The sequence below is a fragment of the Rhizophagus irregularis genome, chromosome 13 (genome assembly GCF_026210795.1).
Source record: "Rhizophagus irregularis chromosome 13, complete sequence".
Classification (NCBI taxonomy): Eukaryota; Fungi; Glomeromycota; class Glomeromycetes; order Glomerales; family Glomeraceae; genus Rhizophagus; species Rhizophagus irregularis.
The window spans coordinates 2,342,559-2,361,034 of record NC_089441.1 but is presented as its reverse complement, the minus strand read 5'-3'; the positions used below and the strand labels follow the sequence as shown (position 1 = coordinate 2,361,034).

Here is an 18,476-nt window from a genome sequence, read left to right as displayed (position 1 = left end):
TACGTTTTACATATATATGATATGTCAGTACATACTACATAATGCCAAATGCTCTTAAAATTTTGTGATAAGATGTCAACCAATCAAAATCAAATGACTGATTAATTCCATGTGCACTTTTTCGTCCAATCAAATGACGTGCTTACAAAATTGTACTAATTATAAATACTTCGCATAAATTCTTAAAATTCACGCGCTACTGCTTTTTTACACCATTTTAATTAAATAAATGTCGTCGTCATTAGTTGTATATACAAAAAGTTTATTGGTTGGAGGATTTATTATTGGATTAGGATATGGATTAATGAAAATTACAACGCCAAATACAGAAGAATGGTATGCGGTAAGATTTTAAATTCATTAAATTTTTTTTTTTGTAATTTTTTAAATTAAACAAAGTTTTTTATCTATTATTAAAAGAAATTACCTCCTGATATTAAAGAACAAATTAATTCTCCCGAAACTCGTAAAAAGAATGAATTAATAATGGAAGTATTAAAAAGAACTGCCCAATCCGATAAACCAGGTTAATTATTTACCAAATTTTATTATTTTTTAAAAAAATCATAACTATTAATACGGATTTTTGTATTATAAAAAAAATTAGTGTATGATCCTAGACAAATTTTGGAAGAGATTAAAAAAGAGGAAGAATTGAAAAAAGATAAGAAATTTGATAAATTTGATCTTTGAAGAATTTGTTTTATTATTTAATATTTATATAGAATATTTAATGAAACAAAATAACATAATGAATAATTCATTTTATTAGTCATTCATGTGGGATTTTGGGTGTCGTGAGGGATATTATTAGGGAAGGGGACAAGTTATTTGTTTAAATCCGGAAATATTTTTTTATCGCCATCAACAACGATAATTTCGAACAAACGATCTTAGTTAAAATCTATTATAGCTAATTTTCTTTCTATATTATAACCATCTAACATTAGTAACAATAGAATTAACGTTTCTATCAAACCAATCCTTTTCACTAATATTCATTACAAAATCACTTCTAATTTGATTTTTAAAACTATTTCTATATAACCAAAGTATAGGGAAAAAAATTATCCAAAGACAAGTTATAAAGCACAAAATTTTTGTCCAAATATTTCTAGCAAATTTAGCGAATTTGTGATCAGATTCTACGCGTACGAAATGATTACGTAGTGGAAATGTTATACGTAAATCACTACGATATCCTTGTTGTCTTATCACTGTTGATATTGCTTTTGTTAAAGATTCATAATCCCAGATTACAACCTACAAAAAATGTATATTTTCACGTAATATATTTTAGTTAAAAAAAGAAAGGATTTTTTAAAAAAGATTTTAAGTTTTACATACCTTTTTCATTTCAATATTTTTTAACGTATTTTCATTTTTAACATACTCATTTAATAATTCCAAAATATCTTTTTGTTTATTATTTTTTGATATAGTACGAATTATACCATTAGTTGAAATATGTTCAGTTAAATCGAGAGTGAAATTAAAATCTGTTATTTCAACAGTTCTTGATTGATAATGAACCGTTCTATTGCCATCAGAATCTGTACTCGTGTAACTTTCATCAACAACTTCAGTATGATAACCTAAAGAATAATTAAATGAAATTAGTATAAATAATAATAATAATAAAATATTGTTCATAATTACCATGGACTTTAATTGCCATTTCAGGTTTATCATTATGTTCCATAAAAAACCTTAATAGAGATTCAGGCTCACTATTTAATTTAGGATCATGGCTTGTAACACCATTAATATCTCTTTCATAAATAGCGTCAGACAAAGAATATTCAGGTGGAGGAGGAATCCCATCATTTCCATAATGAACTCCAGGAATTGATCTTTCATTTGAAATAGGTAAATTAGAACCTGAAGAAGATGGACCTCCTAACTCTTGAATTTCATCATCTGGATTTGAGTCATCAAATCTATTTTTAATTATATCATTATTATTATTATCAGTAGTAGTGATGTTGTTATTACTTCTTTCTAAATAATTAGAATCTTCGAGTATTTCAGGATCAGAAAGTAAAGGTTGGGATTCATCAGGAATTATAACTTGGTCTAATGGATGATGAATTACAGTAGGTCGAGCTAAAGGTGCTATATTTACAGTAGAAGGATTTAAAGATTGTTGAATAGCTTCTTCATAACTTGGAGGTTGACTATTATTATTACTTTGTTGTCTAATACTATTCGTATTTGATAAATTTATAGTATTTTCTCTATTTATATTATTCCTACTGTAATAGGATGAAGGATTAAATATTTGTGACCATGATAATACTGAATAACTTCTTTGTTGTCTTCGAGCATCCGCTGCTGTAAATATAAATTCGTAATCGGAACTAACGTTTGTCATTTTTTTTTTAAAAAAAAACCGTGTGGAAAAAAACATGATGTTAAGCTATTTATATACATGATACAGTCGTACAAATATTAGACAACAACGGTTAATATACCGGCTATTCCCGACTTCGGTCCATCTTTAAAGCAATTTGAGCAATTACACGTGATTTAGAGTTTACTCGTATGATTTATGGCCAAGCTTGCTTAACTCAAAAAAGTAAGTCTTGGATTTGAATAAAATAACTAATATTAAAAACAAACGAATACGCGAAAAAAATAAAACTATATGAATATTTTTTCTCCAGAACATAATTTTATCATGAAGTAAAACGCAAAATGATAATGTTACCGAGATTATTTCCTACCTTAATTTATTTCATGTAGTACCGGCATTTCACGTATTTTACCCAGTAATCATGAATATAAATCTCATCTTTCTGATTTTTGATTAATAATAATTTAAGAATAGAATTAACAGTTAACGTGAAATTGTAATTAAACTTTAGGTACAGCATTCATAACAAAAAAAAGTGATACAGCATAGATGAATATCTGATTCAGATATCTGATTATCTGATATGTTAATAGGATCAAAAACTATATTACCAATAAGAATAAATTAATTTCTTAAAAATTTGATACGAATTCTAAGAGTAGAACAGATACAATAGAAATAATAATTGTATTAATTGCTTTTAATTTATCTTTAATTCAATATCTAAAGTATGAAAACATATTTAGGCTGAAATTATTATCTGATGAATTTATTAATAATTGGAATATGATTATTACAAAAATGTATTAGGCTAGCACTTTAACTTCTAATGTACTACTCTAAAAAAAATTTGGGCGTTGAAAATCATGTTTATGTAAGCTAATAAAAAAATCCACATAATAGGTGCCAACACTTTTTTTACCTCCACGTGACTTTGGCCACGGCATTAAGAAATTAACCGCGTGACAAATAATACCGTGACAAATATAATTTTAAAAGCTAAAGTCCCCAGAATGTATTGTATATACTGTAGCTTTTCATTTTTCAACAAATAATTTAGTAATTGCATTAACAGCTTTCGTACTCTAGATGTTTCGAAGAATTAAACATTAACTAATATATACAAAGATATATTTGAGAAGATGTCACGGGTGCAGTAGTTGCAAAAATCGCGTTGTTTAGTTGTTGGTTGATGTCTATGATGTCGGTGTAACGATAGATGTGACTATTTACACTCTATTTACCGTATGTATTTCAGTTCAGTGATCCATTTTTTCATCCCTTAACTGAGTATACCATATATCGAGAAAAACCTATTCCTTACTCTGAGTATTTCGGTTGATATTTGGTCCTACTTAAGCTTTATACACTACGCTTTTGACAAAAGTTGCTTCCGTCTAACCCGTAAAAGTACATTTATAAGTTTATCTAACAAAACTACGGCTTTTCGAAGTGCTCAAAGGCAATTTTACTAAAGACATCGTTCAAGGTTAGTACATTTTGTGTGCAAATGAGCACAACTTGTTAACAACACAGCTTGGCTTTAAGCCACGTCAATACTATACGGATTGCTCACGCGCCACTGGGTTTCCTTAGCGTGTTGCCACTGTTGTACTATATTAGACAAAGCATCGATACTATACGGGGTTTCCTCACTCTGGGTTTCCTCGTCGTACGATAGATTGTTGATATATATATATATATATTATTCGGACCGGTAACTAATTTTATCTTTATCTTGCTTTGACAAAAAATGAAGGAGAATCTTAATAAATTAGCAAAAAATGAAGAGCTCAGGAATATGACATCAACTTTCTGGTAATCTATTCTAACGATATGAACTATTTCATAGTACGAGTTTGTAAGAGAGAAGATGATATGGTCTAGCCACATCACCTGCTAGAATCATGGAAATCCAAGCACAAAATCAACGTAGAGGAAGAAGCGACGCAACCAAAAGGGTGATAAGCTTTGTAACACAAATTGTATTGTGTAATTGACATATTATATGTGATACAATCAAGCGAAAAGATTTAACAAATATATCACCTAAAGATGATGATGGAAGTAATACTTCCAATGTTGCAGATCTTTTTCCCAGCGACCAAGCACACCCGAAAAAACCTTTCATGGAGTTCAATCAGAATGATAATTCGATATCTGTTCTGTCTACTACATTAATCGTGAAGAAGGTAATAAAGCATTTTAGGTTTGCTACATGAAGAATCTAAAGTGGATCTAGTTCATATATATATATAAATAGATAGATGCCAGGAAGAAAATTCTTTATTCATGGGAAGATGCAATTCATAAGATTGATGTCAGAGATACTTCTAAAAAGGATGTGAGTACATAATGTGATCAATGCTTCGTTACATTCACCGTACATTAACTAACTATACTTTCGCGCTTTTTCAGTGGATTTGAAAGCTAAAATCTCTCCGAGCTTCGGAATTTCAATAGCTAGCATTCAGCAAGTCAAAAAAATCCATATTTATGTTATAAAAAGACATTCAAAAAAAAAATCTTGTAATTATTGCATTCCATCTGAATCATGAGTTTCCGTGGCGATTTCATATTATATTTGCGATAAAAATAGATGTCTACCAAATATAATGTACATCGAACAGACAAAACCTGCATATCTCACCTGCGATCAGGAGATTTAGAATAAAATCTGCCGAAGACAAACACCAATCGTCAGTAGTTTATGGCATAATTTTGAGTATTCTTCAGTAAGATTTAATTTTTTATTCAAAGGTTTAGTGTTGTTAAGCTGCAATACTACTGCAAAAGTTAACACTAAGCAACCTCTTCCATCCTAGTTACTAAATTCTTTCACACATTTAGATGTAATCCAAAAAAAGTGGTGTGAAAATTTCTCCGGAATAACAGAGTTGAACAATTAAGACAAGTTTTGCAAATGTCAAATTATATTACGAAATTTGTAAGTGTTAAGTAAAGCTATCATAATTAATGTAATATTAACACCTTTTACGGTTTATTACTAGGATGTCGTTGGCGGCAAATGTTGTCACCCAAACTGAACAATTCCAGTGTTAGAAGCGTTTTACATTGTCAAAGTAAGGGTCAATAGTAGTAACTGTTTATTACCTTTTAATGCAACAAACTATTTAATGCTTTTCTTTTTATTAATTTAACATTAACTCGTTAAGGATCATATTTCTGAAGTTTTGAAGGTAATCGCTTCGAATATCCCGCCTAATTCTCCATCACGCCTATGGCGAGGTACACACATCCTCACCAAGGCTACAGTTATTGGTCTACCCAATTAATACATTTTCAGCTAGCTTTAATTGAATTTTTTTTTAGGATCATATTTTCTTGTATTCTTAAAAACATTCAATATGTATAAATTTTTAGTAATAGATTAAATTGATATACATTGATATACTACATAACATTAGCTGCACCAAAATATCTAAAACATTTTACCAATAGTATAGTATATACTAATTCAAAAATCTAGAAATAATTCAAATGATTGATAAAATTGGAATTTTGTAATCTTCAATTATTATTTATTACTAAAGTAACTGATAAAATATGCCCTTAAAATTGGATGAATAGAATAGAATTTGTTAATTAAATAATAATAAAACACATCCTACTGTGCTCACATCTTATTTACTATGAAAACAAAACATTTATTTTTTAATGCATACTTGCAATTTACAGTTAAAAGACAATAACTTAATGTAAGTGAAATTTTTTAATTCTTATAAGATTATACAAATCTTCATTATCTTTACTAATCTACTAATAAAGTAAAAAATAATGCATTTTTTTTGATTAAATGCAAAAATCTTTAAAAACAACAATAGGAGAAGAATTTGGTTATATTTGAAATTTTTTCTACCTTTATTACTTAATAAAATGAAATATTTTTTTGATATAAATTAAGCCTATTTAAAAAAATATGAATAGCATTTTTTTGCCAGTTTTTATTTGGATTTGATATACTTTCAAATTTCAATTAATGAAACTTTTTTTCTTTCCTTTTAAATATATTTATACTGAAGTTTGTTATTAAAATTAGATTTATAGCTATATTGGTTTATTTACTATAAAAATTTTAGTTACCAAAATTCTAAAAGGCTAATTCAAAATATATTTGTTATTTATTTTAGATTTTCTGTTAATGTTATTAATTACTTTTTTATTAGTAGTATTTATTAATAAAAAAAGTAGAAAAGTTTTTAAAAAATACTGCTTGATTATTTATTAAACTATTATATATTATTAATTAAGGTTGCTTGTCTAAACCTCTTCAAAATCCTACGATTAGTTTCATCAAAATTTTACTATAGATTTATTATAGTTTCGGCAGAATTTCGGCAGTTTCAGCATTTATAATAAGTTTTGGCAGTTTCGCCTTTCTCTAAAGTTTCACCAGTTTTTTAATATAACTTTAATATAGTTTCAGCAGAATTTCGCTTTTTGGCGAAACGCCATCTTGCCTAAACCCCTAGATTTCGGCAAGCAACCTTATTATTAATATTTAATATAAGACTGATTTACTATAATTTCTATATTTTTTTCTTGCATTATTATTATTTAGTACAATTGTATTTAAAATATCTTAAATATTAAGTTAAAAAAAAAAAATTAAAATTACAATTAATTACAAAAATTACAAAATACTGAAATTAATTAATAATCTTTAATTATTTTAATATATAACTTAAATAAATTTTTTATTTTTATTTTATTGAAGTACATATTTTTAGTAATGATTTTTATGGTTCATTTATTCAAATAAACTGAATGCTTTTTCTACTGAATTTTCAAATTAAAAGAGTTATTTGTTATTATAAGTAGTGATTAACTAATAATTGACTAATTGTTATATAAATATAGTATGAAATTTATAGTAATCCTATATTCATTCCAGATAAGTTTACATTTAAATTTATTTTTGCAGATAGATATAAATTTTGTATTATATTATTTATATTATAACTAATAAATAAGATTACATTTTAAAACTGATGTAATATGTTGCATAATGGCGCAGGCGCAGCGCCACAGCAACCTGTCACGTGATACAACAAATTGGAATATCATTTGTATCGCAAACATTATACTCCTATTTCAGTGCACGCCTCTCTTCTCAAGTAGAACGATCTCTTTATCATTTCAGTTTTATTTCTTACATAATTTCTCTTAATATTTATGTAATTAATGTAATTAATATATATGCTTTTATATTAAGAAATTTTTTAGAAAGTTATACAAATAATCATTATGGAAGGTGATATTACCAAAAAAATGCCGGTTAGTTAATTATCTAGATTTTTAAAGTATTTATACTTTAGAAAAAAATAAAAAAAAATGCAATTTATTGGTAAAAGTAATATAATTTATTTGTATTTATTATATTATGTACTGTAGTTAGTATAACTGATAATATATTTTCGATTTTTGTGTTTATTTTATTATTAATTTATCATATATCTTAATTTCGTTAATAATTCGTTAAAATATCATTGATTTGTCTATAGAGTTGCATTTATTTTTGTTAAAAATTATTTTTTTTTTAAATAATGATACGTTTATATCATCTTTTATTGTTAAATATTATCGTGGAATATTAATTTGTTAAATTTTTATTAATTATTTGTTATAAAACTTTAATTATTGAATTTTTAATTGTTAAATTTATCATGAAGCTTTAATTTGTTAGATGATATTGATTATTATTAATTATTATTAAAGAATGATATTAATAAAAAATTCATTTATAGATCATTTCTTGGAATACTTTACGTTTTTACCCGAATTTCCAAAACAATACTCCTTCAAAATTATACATATTTAATAAAAACATTTAATGAATTACCTTCATTTCGAACTGTTGTAGGTTTTGAAATTCCACAATTTGAATTAGATGCATTCATGGATGAATGGTTTAAAGATTTTGAATCTAGATCGAAAACTACGATACCAGAAACTAAACGTTACAAAATAAAAGAAAGGTGTGTACTTTTTCGAGAGAAACGCCATTGTCTTCACAGTAATTATTATTATAATTACAATTGATTTACTATATGAAAAAAAAACTAATTACACATAGTCAACAAATATGAAAATATTAATATTGTTAAAACTCCACCAAGATAGGTCTTCTAAGTTCAAAGAGGGAATACGAATTAAGGGATGCATTGTGGATCCATTTTGAATATCTATTTTAAGTTTTTATTTTTATCACATCGCTATTTTTATTTCTATCACATATATTTCTTGTTATAATATTTTAATTGTTATGATAAAATCATTAATTTTAGCCTCGAAAACAAAAAAAATAATTGTTGTATCACGTGACGGGTGGCTGTGGAGCTGCGCCTGCGCCATCAGACGTGCGCAGCTTCTCGTAGTTAATAAATTCACATGATTATAATTCTGAAAAAATAATTGCAAAAATTGCCTTTTTGGAATACTGTGTAATTTATGACTGTTTGACACTAATGGTCTAATGGCTTCCATTCCAGTGGCAAGTATAATTTGCGCCATAGTTTTTGTGAAAACAACATACTAGTGTTAAGCGAGTGATCACAGGTGGTGTAGTTTAATGAAATTATTTATTTTTTATAAGATGAATTAAACTCACCAATAAATGATCCATTAAGGTTGAGTTTGCGTGATAAAATGTATGTGCATCACAAAATGACTTTTTATCGGTTTGGCTTTAAGTCAAACCGAACCGGACCGTTAACATTTGTAAAGAAAGAAATAGTGGCTGCGCTGCTACGTTAAACCTTGGTCCAGATAAAAAATAATGAAATAATCTTTCAATTTTTATTTTTTCTGCCGTATGAAATCTTGAAATATACTATTTAAAATACATCAAAAAGAAAATATGTACAAGAATTTACTTCATAATAATATTAGAAAATTTTTACACTTTTCTACAATATAATTTTTTTATTTCCCTCCTTCATTATTTAGTTTAGCTTTACTAACAATATAAGAAACATTATTTTCGAACCATTCTTTAGTGCTAATTTTCATTCTAAATTCACTTTTAATTTGAACAGTGTAAAATTTTCTATATAACCACCAAATAGGCCAAAAAATTATCCAAAGGCAAGTTAATAGACAAAATAATTTTATCCATTTATTTTTTGTGAAACTATATAATGTTGAAGTTGATTGTACTTTAACTATATTATTACGTAACGGATAAGAAATTTTTATATTATTATAATAATGTTGTTGTCTGATTATTGTTGCGATCACTTTAGATAATGGTTCATAATCCCAAATTATAACCTATAAACGAACAAAACGAAATGTTACAAACGAAAAATCTTACAAAGTCTTTAAAGTCTTTTTATATTTTCATGTATCTCACCTTTATCATTTCAATTTCTTTAAATCCGACGCCACTGTTACAATATTCTTCTAATACTTGCATAATATCGTTACTATCTTTAATATCATAATCATCATCATCTTTTGGAGGAATTGTAGAAATTTCACCTTGTGATAAAATATGATCAGATAAATCTATTTTAAAAATAAAATCTGTTATTTCTACGGTATTAACATCTCTTTTCTCATATTCATAACCATGACTTCCACTTATTACATGGGTAGTCCCATCTTTTTCTTCGGTACGATATCCTAAAAAAAAAGAATTTCAAAAAAAGGGAGTAAACGAGTTATTTAACATAATATATATACGGGGTTTCGTGTCATAAATTTCATAGAAAATTTACCATGAATTGTTATAGCCATTTCAGATTTATCGTTATTTGATAAAAAGAAATCATATAATATTTTTGGTTCTTTATTTAATTTGGGATCTTTACTAATTACACCAAAGTCAGTTTTTTCTAATTTAAATTTATTATCTGTCGATGTATCATCCTTAATATCACTTTTTTCCTTAGAAGAATCAGCTGTTCCATTATAACCTTTAGTTTTAGTGGCTAATAAACGAGGAGAAGCAATAGGTGATTTGCCCCTTTTTTCATCATGTACATAAACTTCTTCTAATTGTCTACTTATATTAGCAGATCTTGCAATAGGATTAACGATAGATAAACTAGCAGATTGAGATATGCGTAAAGCATCATCATAATTTGATTGACGAGTTGTTGGTGTTGATGTTGATAAACTTGGAGCAGTTTCTGAAGGAGGAGATGTTGAATCACTACCTAAATCAATTACAGAAGTGTATAATGTTGACCAAGATTTTGAAGAGCTTGGTTTTATTACATCATTTTCGCTAAATATATAAACATAATCCGCATTTATTTCTTTTGCCATAATAAAGGGGAAAAAACAGAATTCACGAAAGAAAAAGAAAAGGATCCGATTCAAGAAAGGATTTACAAATTGAATAATGCGGCTTTAAAAAAACACTACTTCGCCACGGCTGTGGAGAATGTCATGTGATTAAAGAATATAATTATTACTGTGGCCATGCAGTTGACTAATTTCGGTAAAAAAGTGTCAAAGCCTCATTTTATTTTTCGGAAATTAACAGGATAGTTAAGTGTATTATGACATTTTCATATTAATTAAAATTCTTCATTGTGACTTGTTATAATACAGTATACATTTCTTTTCTTTACAAAAGTATATCATATTACTATCTTTTAACGACGTACAGTGTCTAAAAGTAATATTCAACCGAAACTCTTCTATAAAAAAAAAATGGTAGTAATATCATATTATGACTGTTATACAGTATCTGTTATATCTTAAAATGCAATGAAAGTATACTGTATTTGTTAGGATCGGTTCGTAAACAGTGGTTTAGACTTTAGACCGCAAAACAGATCGGACAATATCACAGTTTGAACCACAATTCGAACTTATTAAAGGACATTAAATAAACATATTGATTCGAACAGTAATTAAATACTGTATCATAATAAAAAAGAACTTTGAGATAGATGGCCTATATTCAAACTACGGAAAACCCGGTTTCACTCAAGCCCTAATATTTTCTTAACGCAAATATTTCTCTTGGATACTTATAACAAAAAGAGAAATTTAACAAGGCAATACAAGATATTTCTCGAAGACTCGAACGCCAAATTTAGCACAAATATCATCTAAGGAAAAGGATACTTCACGTGATGCGATATCAACCTTTATTAAAATTCTTTGCGTATGCCCTTTCAAACTCTTCTAGTTTAAATATATCGTTCCTCCAATCAAATTAGTGAAATAAATTATTAAATTGGTTCGTTAGATTGGACATGTTAATTTACGCACTATACAGTAGTTTGTTCAATTTACTATTTCTAACATGACTTAAATTTTAGCATGGGTAATCGTAATTTTTTTTTTTTCATGGTTCCTACTTATACCAGTTATTAACGTTAACATTCTCAATCTCAGATGTGGAGATGTTGCCTACCAATTATGTGTGTCTAGTGCATCTGAAATGTATTTTTTGATTCACAAGAAACTACCTGACAATTATATAAAAAATAAAAAAATTATTTATATGTATTACAGATTATAAAAATTTATATAATAAATTTACATTATAGACTCTACAAAAAATACAACTCCTGATGAAGTGATCAATGATCCTTGCTCATCATATAATAAATTATAACGGGGAAGTTTTAAGTTATCAAAAAAGAATTAATTTTATGATTAAATAATTACATATTTGCGTTTATTAATGAAAAGAACAATCGCTCAGTCTTTTATACGAAAAAAAAAGTTGATTTGCACGGATAAATTAAATGAATATTACGCTCGTAAATTTATAAATCAAAAGATGTTCATCGTTTATGAGCATAAGCAAGAATACGCGTAACAATACAAAGAGTCAAAAACCTAATAACACTACTTGATTATAAATGTAAAATCATCATTACTTTAATACAAATAATTTTTAAATTTATTTATATTTTAATCTCTCTTTTTATACTTTAAGAAACCGTAATTTTGTAATTTTAAAATAAAAATTTTAGTTAGAACTACGGCTTATTAATAATTTGTATTTCTTAGTTGAAACAAATGTTCACATATAACAACAAAATTTAAGCAAATTTGTCGCTTTTAAAGTATAGTGTTTGTTTATTTTTTCAAATATCAGATTTTCAATATTAACCAATAGAGAAATAATCGTAGTACGTAGCCTTCTTTAAAGGAATGAAAATTCACCATTCACCTAAATGCTTGTTATCAACAATTGAGAAATTAAATGAATAAAACAACAAATTCACATTGCTTCTTTTAAAGTTATTTTATTTACAGTACATATTCTAAAAAAATTGATTTATTGATTTATTAGTGTCACTTTTATTATCAATATTCTTTTTGTTATACTTGTTGTATTTGATCGTTCATTGCTCCTAAATATTTTTATTATTTGAAAATAAAACAAAGAATCTATCGTTCGTTACCGTCATCTATCGGAGTCACAATATTTTCAATTTCGATTAACTCCGCGATCGAAAAAAAAATTAAAATGTACGGATAAAATATTATCAAAAATGTTGGTATGTACATAACATATCTGGTGAACTGATTAATTATAAACATTCGAAAAATCATAAGTAACAATATACTGTCAAAACCAATCATAAAATCTTACCGCACGTTTCAGCGAGTTTTTGTAATTATGATACTGTAATAATAAAAGAACTAATTTTAGAACTTTTTAATAAAAATAAATTTAATAAAATCAATATCGATGAATAATAGATAGTTCTCGAGTTTGAATTCAATTTAGACATAATGTGACACGAAAGATTCAAAAATGTTTGATAATGTTATTTTCAAATTATTTGACATCTTTTTTTTTGATTTATTCACTAAAAATACATTCTGTTAATATCCCTCACATATATTAAATACTATTTCTATTTCTCGACTTTTTTGTTCTTCATAATTATAATCATAATAGAACGATCAATATTATTTACTAGATTTAATAACGGAAAATGTTACACGTTTCAAGTATCGTATTATTTACTTTTTAGGTTATTACTCGTTTGAGTACATATTATTAAGAACTAGTAATTGTAGGGTGATAACGGAAATTAAAGTGCTTAATGCATTTTTATTTCAAAAAAAGGCTAAGTAATAATATACAAATTACGAAAAAAACAATATTTATTTGTTAATATGAAGCGCTTTCTTTTAATGTTATTAATTATTAACATTAAGCGTTTAATGATTTATACAATTTTGTATTTACCGCAATAAGAATCCATTGTGGTCACATTTAATACAATTTCACGGGTCCCGATCAAATTAAAAATAAATAAAATAAAAAAAAGCGAAAAGTAAAATTTGTTCGGATTTGATATGATCCTGGAAAAAAGATCTCCAATTACAGCAATTTAAAATAAAAAGTGCTTTTTTAATATACATTAATATCAATAATGAACATAAATCTAAATCATTTGATTATTTAATTGTACATCCTTAACAGCCTAATTTACAAATTTATGATATTCTTTATAATATTTACATAAGATATATAGCATAAATATATCTAAAAAATACACTATTTACGAATTTCATTCATTAGTAGATAAATTTCAGATCATTTAATTAATTTAATGTCATTTCGAATCTTTTCATTGACTCTCCAGAAAAATTAGTTGATTAAACCCAAATTAAATGTGTCAAATTAACTATGCAATTATAAGCATTGTAGCCGCATTTTCAACGTCAACATTATAAAAATGAAAAAATATTACTTTAAAACTTTTAATATAAAAAAAATCCATATTTATGATATAGTCACAATATATCAAACAACGCAACCGCCATTTCAGGTATTTATTGTTCGCTGATCACTATAATGTTAATTTGATGCGACTCTAATGTTCCTGTTATTTAGATTTTGGAATTCTTATTTCGGTGCGATAAATAACGTAAGTTTTCACTTAAGACTAATATATTAAAAGCCGGCATTATAAATACTAGTTACATATCTTTAATGATCGTGTAGACACATTAAATTTATCTCTTTATGGTGTAATAAGGTATGAAATAAGATTTCCTTCGCTTGAAAATATACTTATTCTTACATTTATTTCTTTCATTAATATATTAGCATTATAACTTACATGAGAGTATGCAGAGATATTATGGTCAATTATTCAATTATCTTAATTATTGTGATTTTACTATAATACGGTATTGTCAGTATATGCAAAAAATATAGCAAAATTATGACTGTTATGTTTGTATGTATTTCTTAATTTATCAATGCTTACGTATTATTTGAAATGTATATATTTATGGCTTATTGCATATTTTGAAACCTTTCGATATTTATATTAAATTAGTCATTACGTACATCACGTGATTTATATTAAACTCGGTTTAATAAACTATCGAAACTTTCTCCTTTTTAAAAATTTCGAAACTTTTCCCCTTTCCTTCGTACTTTCCCTTTCCCTTGTTCTATGCCTTTTCTTATCCCTCATCCTTTCTCTTCCCTAATTCTTCCCTCTATAAATTTCTTACTAATTAAAGAAACATTTAATAAACGATTCGATTTTTTCTTAAAAAAAAAACTTAATTTTTTTATCATCTCTTTTTCTTATCAATTTACTTTACTTTTGAACAAAATTTAGGAAATCTGCCTTAACAGGAATAACTCTGCGCTTGGCCATAAAAAATGACAGTTCTGAACGTTATACAGAAATCCAATAGCCCCAAAAAACCGAGGGGAAGAAGCCTTCCAAAATCTGAATCTCCTTGAAAGCGTAATCGACCTTGAACAGTGAATCCTAATACCTCTCTCCCAATCTAAATTCCAAAAAATTCCTCCAATCCAAAGAGCGTTTATAATTCATAAAATCTATTCTAGATTGCCATTGAAAACCTTTGGTATTTCTTAGAACAAAAAATTCTTGTTTACATTTATTTACCTAGTCTCTAACGACAATCTATCCAATACTATTATTTTTTTTTGACCTTTGAGTTAAAGCAGCCGAAAATATTTTAAGACCAAATAAATCCGATGATAAAGTGTAAGTTAATACTAGTATGTCAACGGCTAAAAACTCTATTAGTGAACGATGGATTCATTACTATTTCAGATACAAAAATATTTATGGCTAATAAAATATTGATTACAATAGGTAAAATAAAGAATATTATCTAAATAATAATAAGTAAGAAAATTAAATTAATCTCTAAATAATATAAATAAAATGATATTAAATTAAATTTCTTACTTTAGAATTATTAAATGTGGTGTATTTTTAACCTTTAATAATATGAATGTTGTATTAACAACCGGTCTCAAATATCGCAGAGTTTTGTCCTTCAGGATTTTTTAGACGCGCCAAAAAGGATGAATTCTACGTGTGATAAAATTAATTACCATGTTTGATGGTAGTTAAAATTGTGGATTGACTTTTTTCATCATTCTTCTAAAACCATTTCCGTTCACTTCGTTTAATTCTTTTTGTTTAGGTTCTTTGTAAGGTGTCACTTTTTTAAATTCGCCATCAATTTTAAGTTGATCCTATAATATATACAGTATTATAATTAATATTATTTTCTTTAAATATATAAAAAATTTTTGTAGTCATACATACCGCTTTCATTATAAGCACAAGAAAAATCACAAGTTTTTTCTACATCATCAATAGTTTCAATAAGTTTTTCCATCTGTTGCCAACTTAAAATAATTCCAAACCCAACTCGTTTTATTGGATATATCGACCCATATTAAATTTTCACGAATATTTTCAGTCTTTTGCTCATTTTTTACTTTTACTTGAACTACTAGGCATATTTGATATGAATAAGTATTTTGTTTCTTCATGATAGAATTGATAGATTTAAAAAAAATACAAAATCAGTGAGTGTACCGAATTTTGTATAAACCCTGAGTACGTTGATTGAATATTTCCTTGTACGAACTATAAAACTGACATTTTTGGTAGAAGCTTTCATGATTTAAATTGCGTGAATTGCCAAAATTATCACCATTAATACAGATCAATGTATACTATATAGATATATAGCGAAATAAGTAAATATTAATGATTCGCGATAAAAAATTGAAAGTTCCTGGTATTACTGAAAATGAGATTTAATCCAGAACTGAAATCGCACCTATAAAAATAATAGTCAGTTTAAAAACAATAAATATATATTTCATTTAAATTCAATAATATTAACAATATTTAAACATACCATTAAATTCTCTTCTTTGCTTAATTGATTATTTAAGTAGTGAAACTTTTATCTTAAAAAAATAATTTATTAATTATTAAATTTTAATATTTTGATCGAAATTGTTGATTGGTGACCCTTTTTTAATCAACGTCCGTATTATTTGTTAATTCTTATTTGTAATCAAATTACTTAATGGTATTATTTATTTAATTTTTCGGTGATGATCCTGTTGTTTCAGTGTTTCATTAATATTTAAAATATACATAAAATCAAAACCTCCATCTATTAAATGAAAATCTAAACTATCTATGGTTCGGTGCAAAAAAGTTGATACACCAATATGCTATTAATAAAAAAATTTTTTCTTAAAATTAAAGTAAATTTTTTAAATTATTTTATTTATAACTTAGGATTTAAGACATATTTAAATGTAAATTTATTAAAGTTCTCAATTATATAAAATTTTTTATTAATATTCTTCAACTTCGGAATCTTCATTTTCATTTTCGGCCATCACATAAATGATAAATCTTTATATTCTTTCGCCTTATCAAGACACCTTTCCAAAACCTAACTATAACTTTAGAGGTAACCTTTTTCTTAAAAGCATACAATAATTTGTCTCTAATAGCGAGAATACAGTAGACCAAACTCCCTCGATCGGTTGTAGTTCACAATGGTAAGGTGGTATATGAAGTAATGTCCATTTTGAAATATATGGCCATTTCCTCAAGTTTTTGTCATAATAAGTGGGCATCGGAAATATTTACAGAGATAACATAAGCTCAACAACAATACAGTTAAGTTCTTTTTTTGGTCGGCCGTGGTTTTTTTGTGGTAAGATCTCATTTTTATTATATTCAGCGCAACTGTTGCCTCCCTATAACAAGAACTGTAGCAATCTCCTTGTGTACTAGTGATAAGTCTTGATGTTGTTTCTGGCATTGTCAAATATCTAAAAATTATTGGTAGACGTGAATATTCATTTTTTTTTTCGTTGCTAGTTAAAAAGTTTTGGTCGTATCCATGGAGAAAAAAAAGGTGTTTTTGTTGATAACGTTGAAGGTGGGAACCTTTTGTCGATTTTTGTGTAATACTACCAATTTAGGTAGTGATTTTGTGTATTGCACCAGACCATACTAAGGTAAACGATAACAGGTTTAGTGCATGAAATTCACGTAATATCTAAAATAAGATGAAAAAGTTAATATAAATATCTCAAAAAAAAAACTAATTGTTATTCGTAAAAATACTTACTTACAGTACTATGTTATTAAACTGACGTGATGCCGCTATTCCTTCTTTATCTGGTTTTTCGATATATACTATGTTCAACAAATCCGTTAGCATTTCCTAAATATATTCGCTAAAAAAGTACTATCATTTAAACTTACTTTATAGACTCATTGCTGTAATTAATTATTATGCCATATTTTCCCTTAATATCATTTGTTGTTTTAGCATAATACAACATTGTATAATTATCAGAAATCAATATTGTTTCCGCAGGAAGAGTGTAATTATTTATTTTATCAATCGTAGATGGAAATAAGGTAATATGCATGCTGGATCTTTATCTTCGAAGGCCTTCAGTTCTTCATAATGAATGATATCTTGGGGTGATATATCTTGGAGGGATGTATTTTGAGATGTAATATATATCTCGCGATGATATGTTTTGAGATGAGATGAAAATGCAATAAGTGGATATTAGATAATAAAGGTGGTCAACCCCTTTAAATTCAACATTTTTAACAAGGGACTTGAAAAATGTTAAATTTTTTACTTGGGGGGATTACAGAACATTTATATATTTCTCATCATTTATATCTTGATTATTTATTACTATTAATAACTTTCCTTTTTATCAAACATGTTTCAAAAAAACAAAAGAAAAAAAAACCAAACATGTTTCAAAAAAAACAAAAAACAAATGTGTTTCAAAAAAAAAAGAAAAAAACCAAACGTGTTT

The 18,476-nt window shown here is 26.5% G+C and overlaps 4 protein-coding genes across 4 annotated transcripts; 2 read left to right on the top strand and 2 right to left on the bottom strand.

Moving 5' to 3' along the window:
• Nucleotides 1–193: 193 nt before the first annotated feature.
• On the top strand, nucleotides 194–1,120 carry OCT59_005085 (uncharacterized protein). Its single transcript, XM_025320455.2, has 3 exons — nucleotides 194–343; nucleotides 421–526; nucleotides 608–1,120. The coding sequence occupies exons 1-3, from the start codon at nucleotides 230–232 to the stop codon at nucleotides 691–693; spliced, it is 306 nt and encodes a 101-aa protein (XP_025171351.1). The 5' UTR covers nucleotides 194–229; the 3' UTR covers nucleotides 694–1,120.
• Nucleotides 931–2,374, bottom strand: OCT59_005084 (uncharacterized protein; the record flags this gene model as incomplete). The annotated part of the gene is made up of 3 exons (XM_025311475.1): nucleotides 931–1,263; nucleotides 1,348–1,595; nucleotides 1,660–2,374. 3 exons carry the CDS (start codon nucleotides 2,372–2,374, stop codon nucleotides 931–933), a joined length of 1,296 nt encoding a protein of 431 aa, XP_025171352.1.
• Nucleotides 2,375–4,263: 1,889 nt separating this feature from the next.
• OCT59_005083 (uncharacterized protein) lies at nucleotides 4,264–4,783 on the top strand (the record flags this gene model as incomplete). Its single annotated transcript, XM_066138158.1, has 4 exons — nucleotides 4,264–4,317; nucleotides 4,381–4,548; nucleotides 4,620–4,700; nucleotides 4,775–4,783. The coding sequence occupies 4 exons, from the start codon at nucleotides 4,264–4,266 to the stop codon at nucleotides 4,781–4,783; spliced, it is 312 nt and encodes a 103-aa protein (XP_065997334.1).
• Nucleotides 4,784–9,146: 4,363 nt separating this feature from the next.
• On the bottom strand, nucleotides 9,147–10,703 carry OCT59_005082 (uncharacterized protein). Its single transcript, XM_025327433.2, has 3 exons — nucleotides 10,099–10,703; nucleotides 9,732–10,003; nucleotides 9,147–9,649 (listed from the first exon to the last, which is right to left on the bottom strand). The coding sequence occupies exons 1-3, from the start codon at nucleotides 10,649–10,651 to the stop codon at nucleotides 9,302–9,304; spliced, it is 1,173 nt and encodes a 390-aa protein (XP_025171353.1). The 5' UTR covers nucleotides 10,652–10,703; the 3' UTR covers nucleotides 9,147–9,301.
• Nucleotides 10,704–18,476: the final 7,773 nt, after the last annotated feature.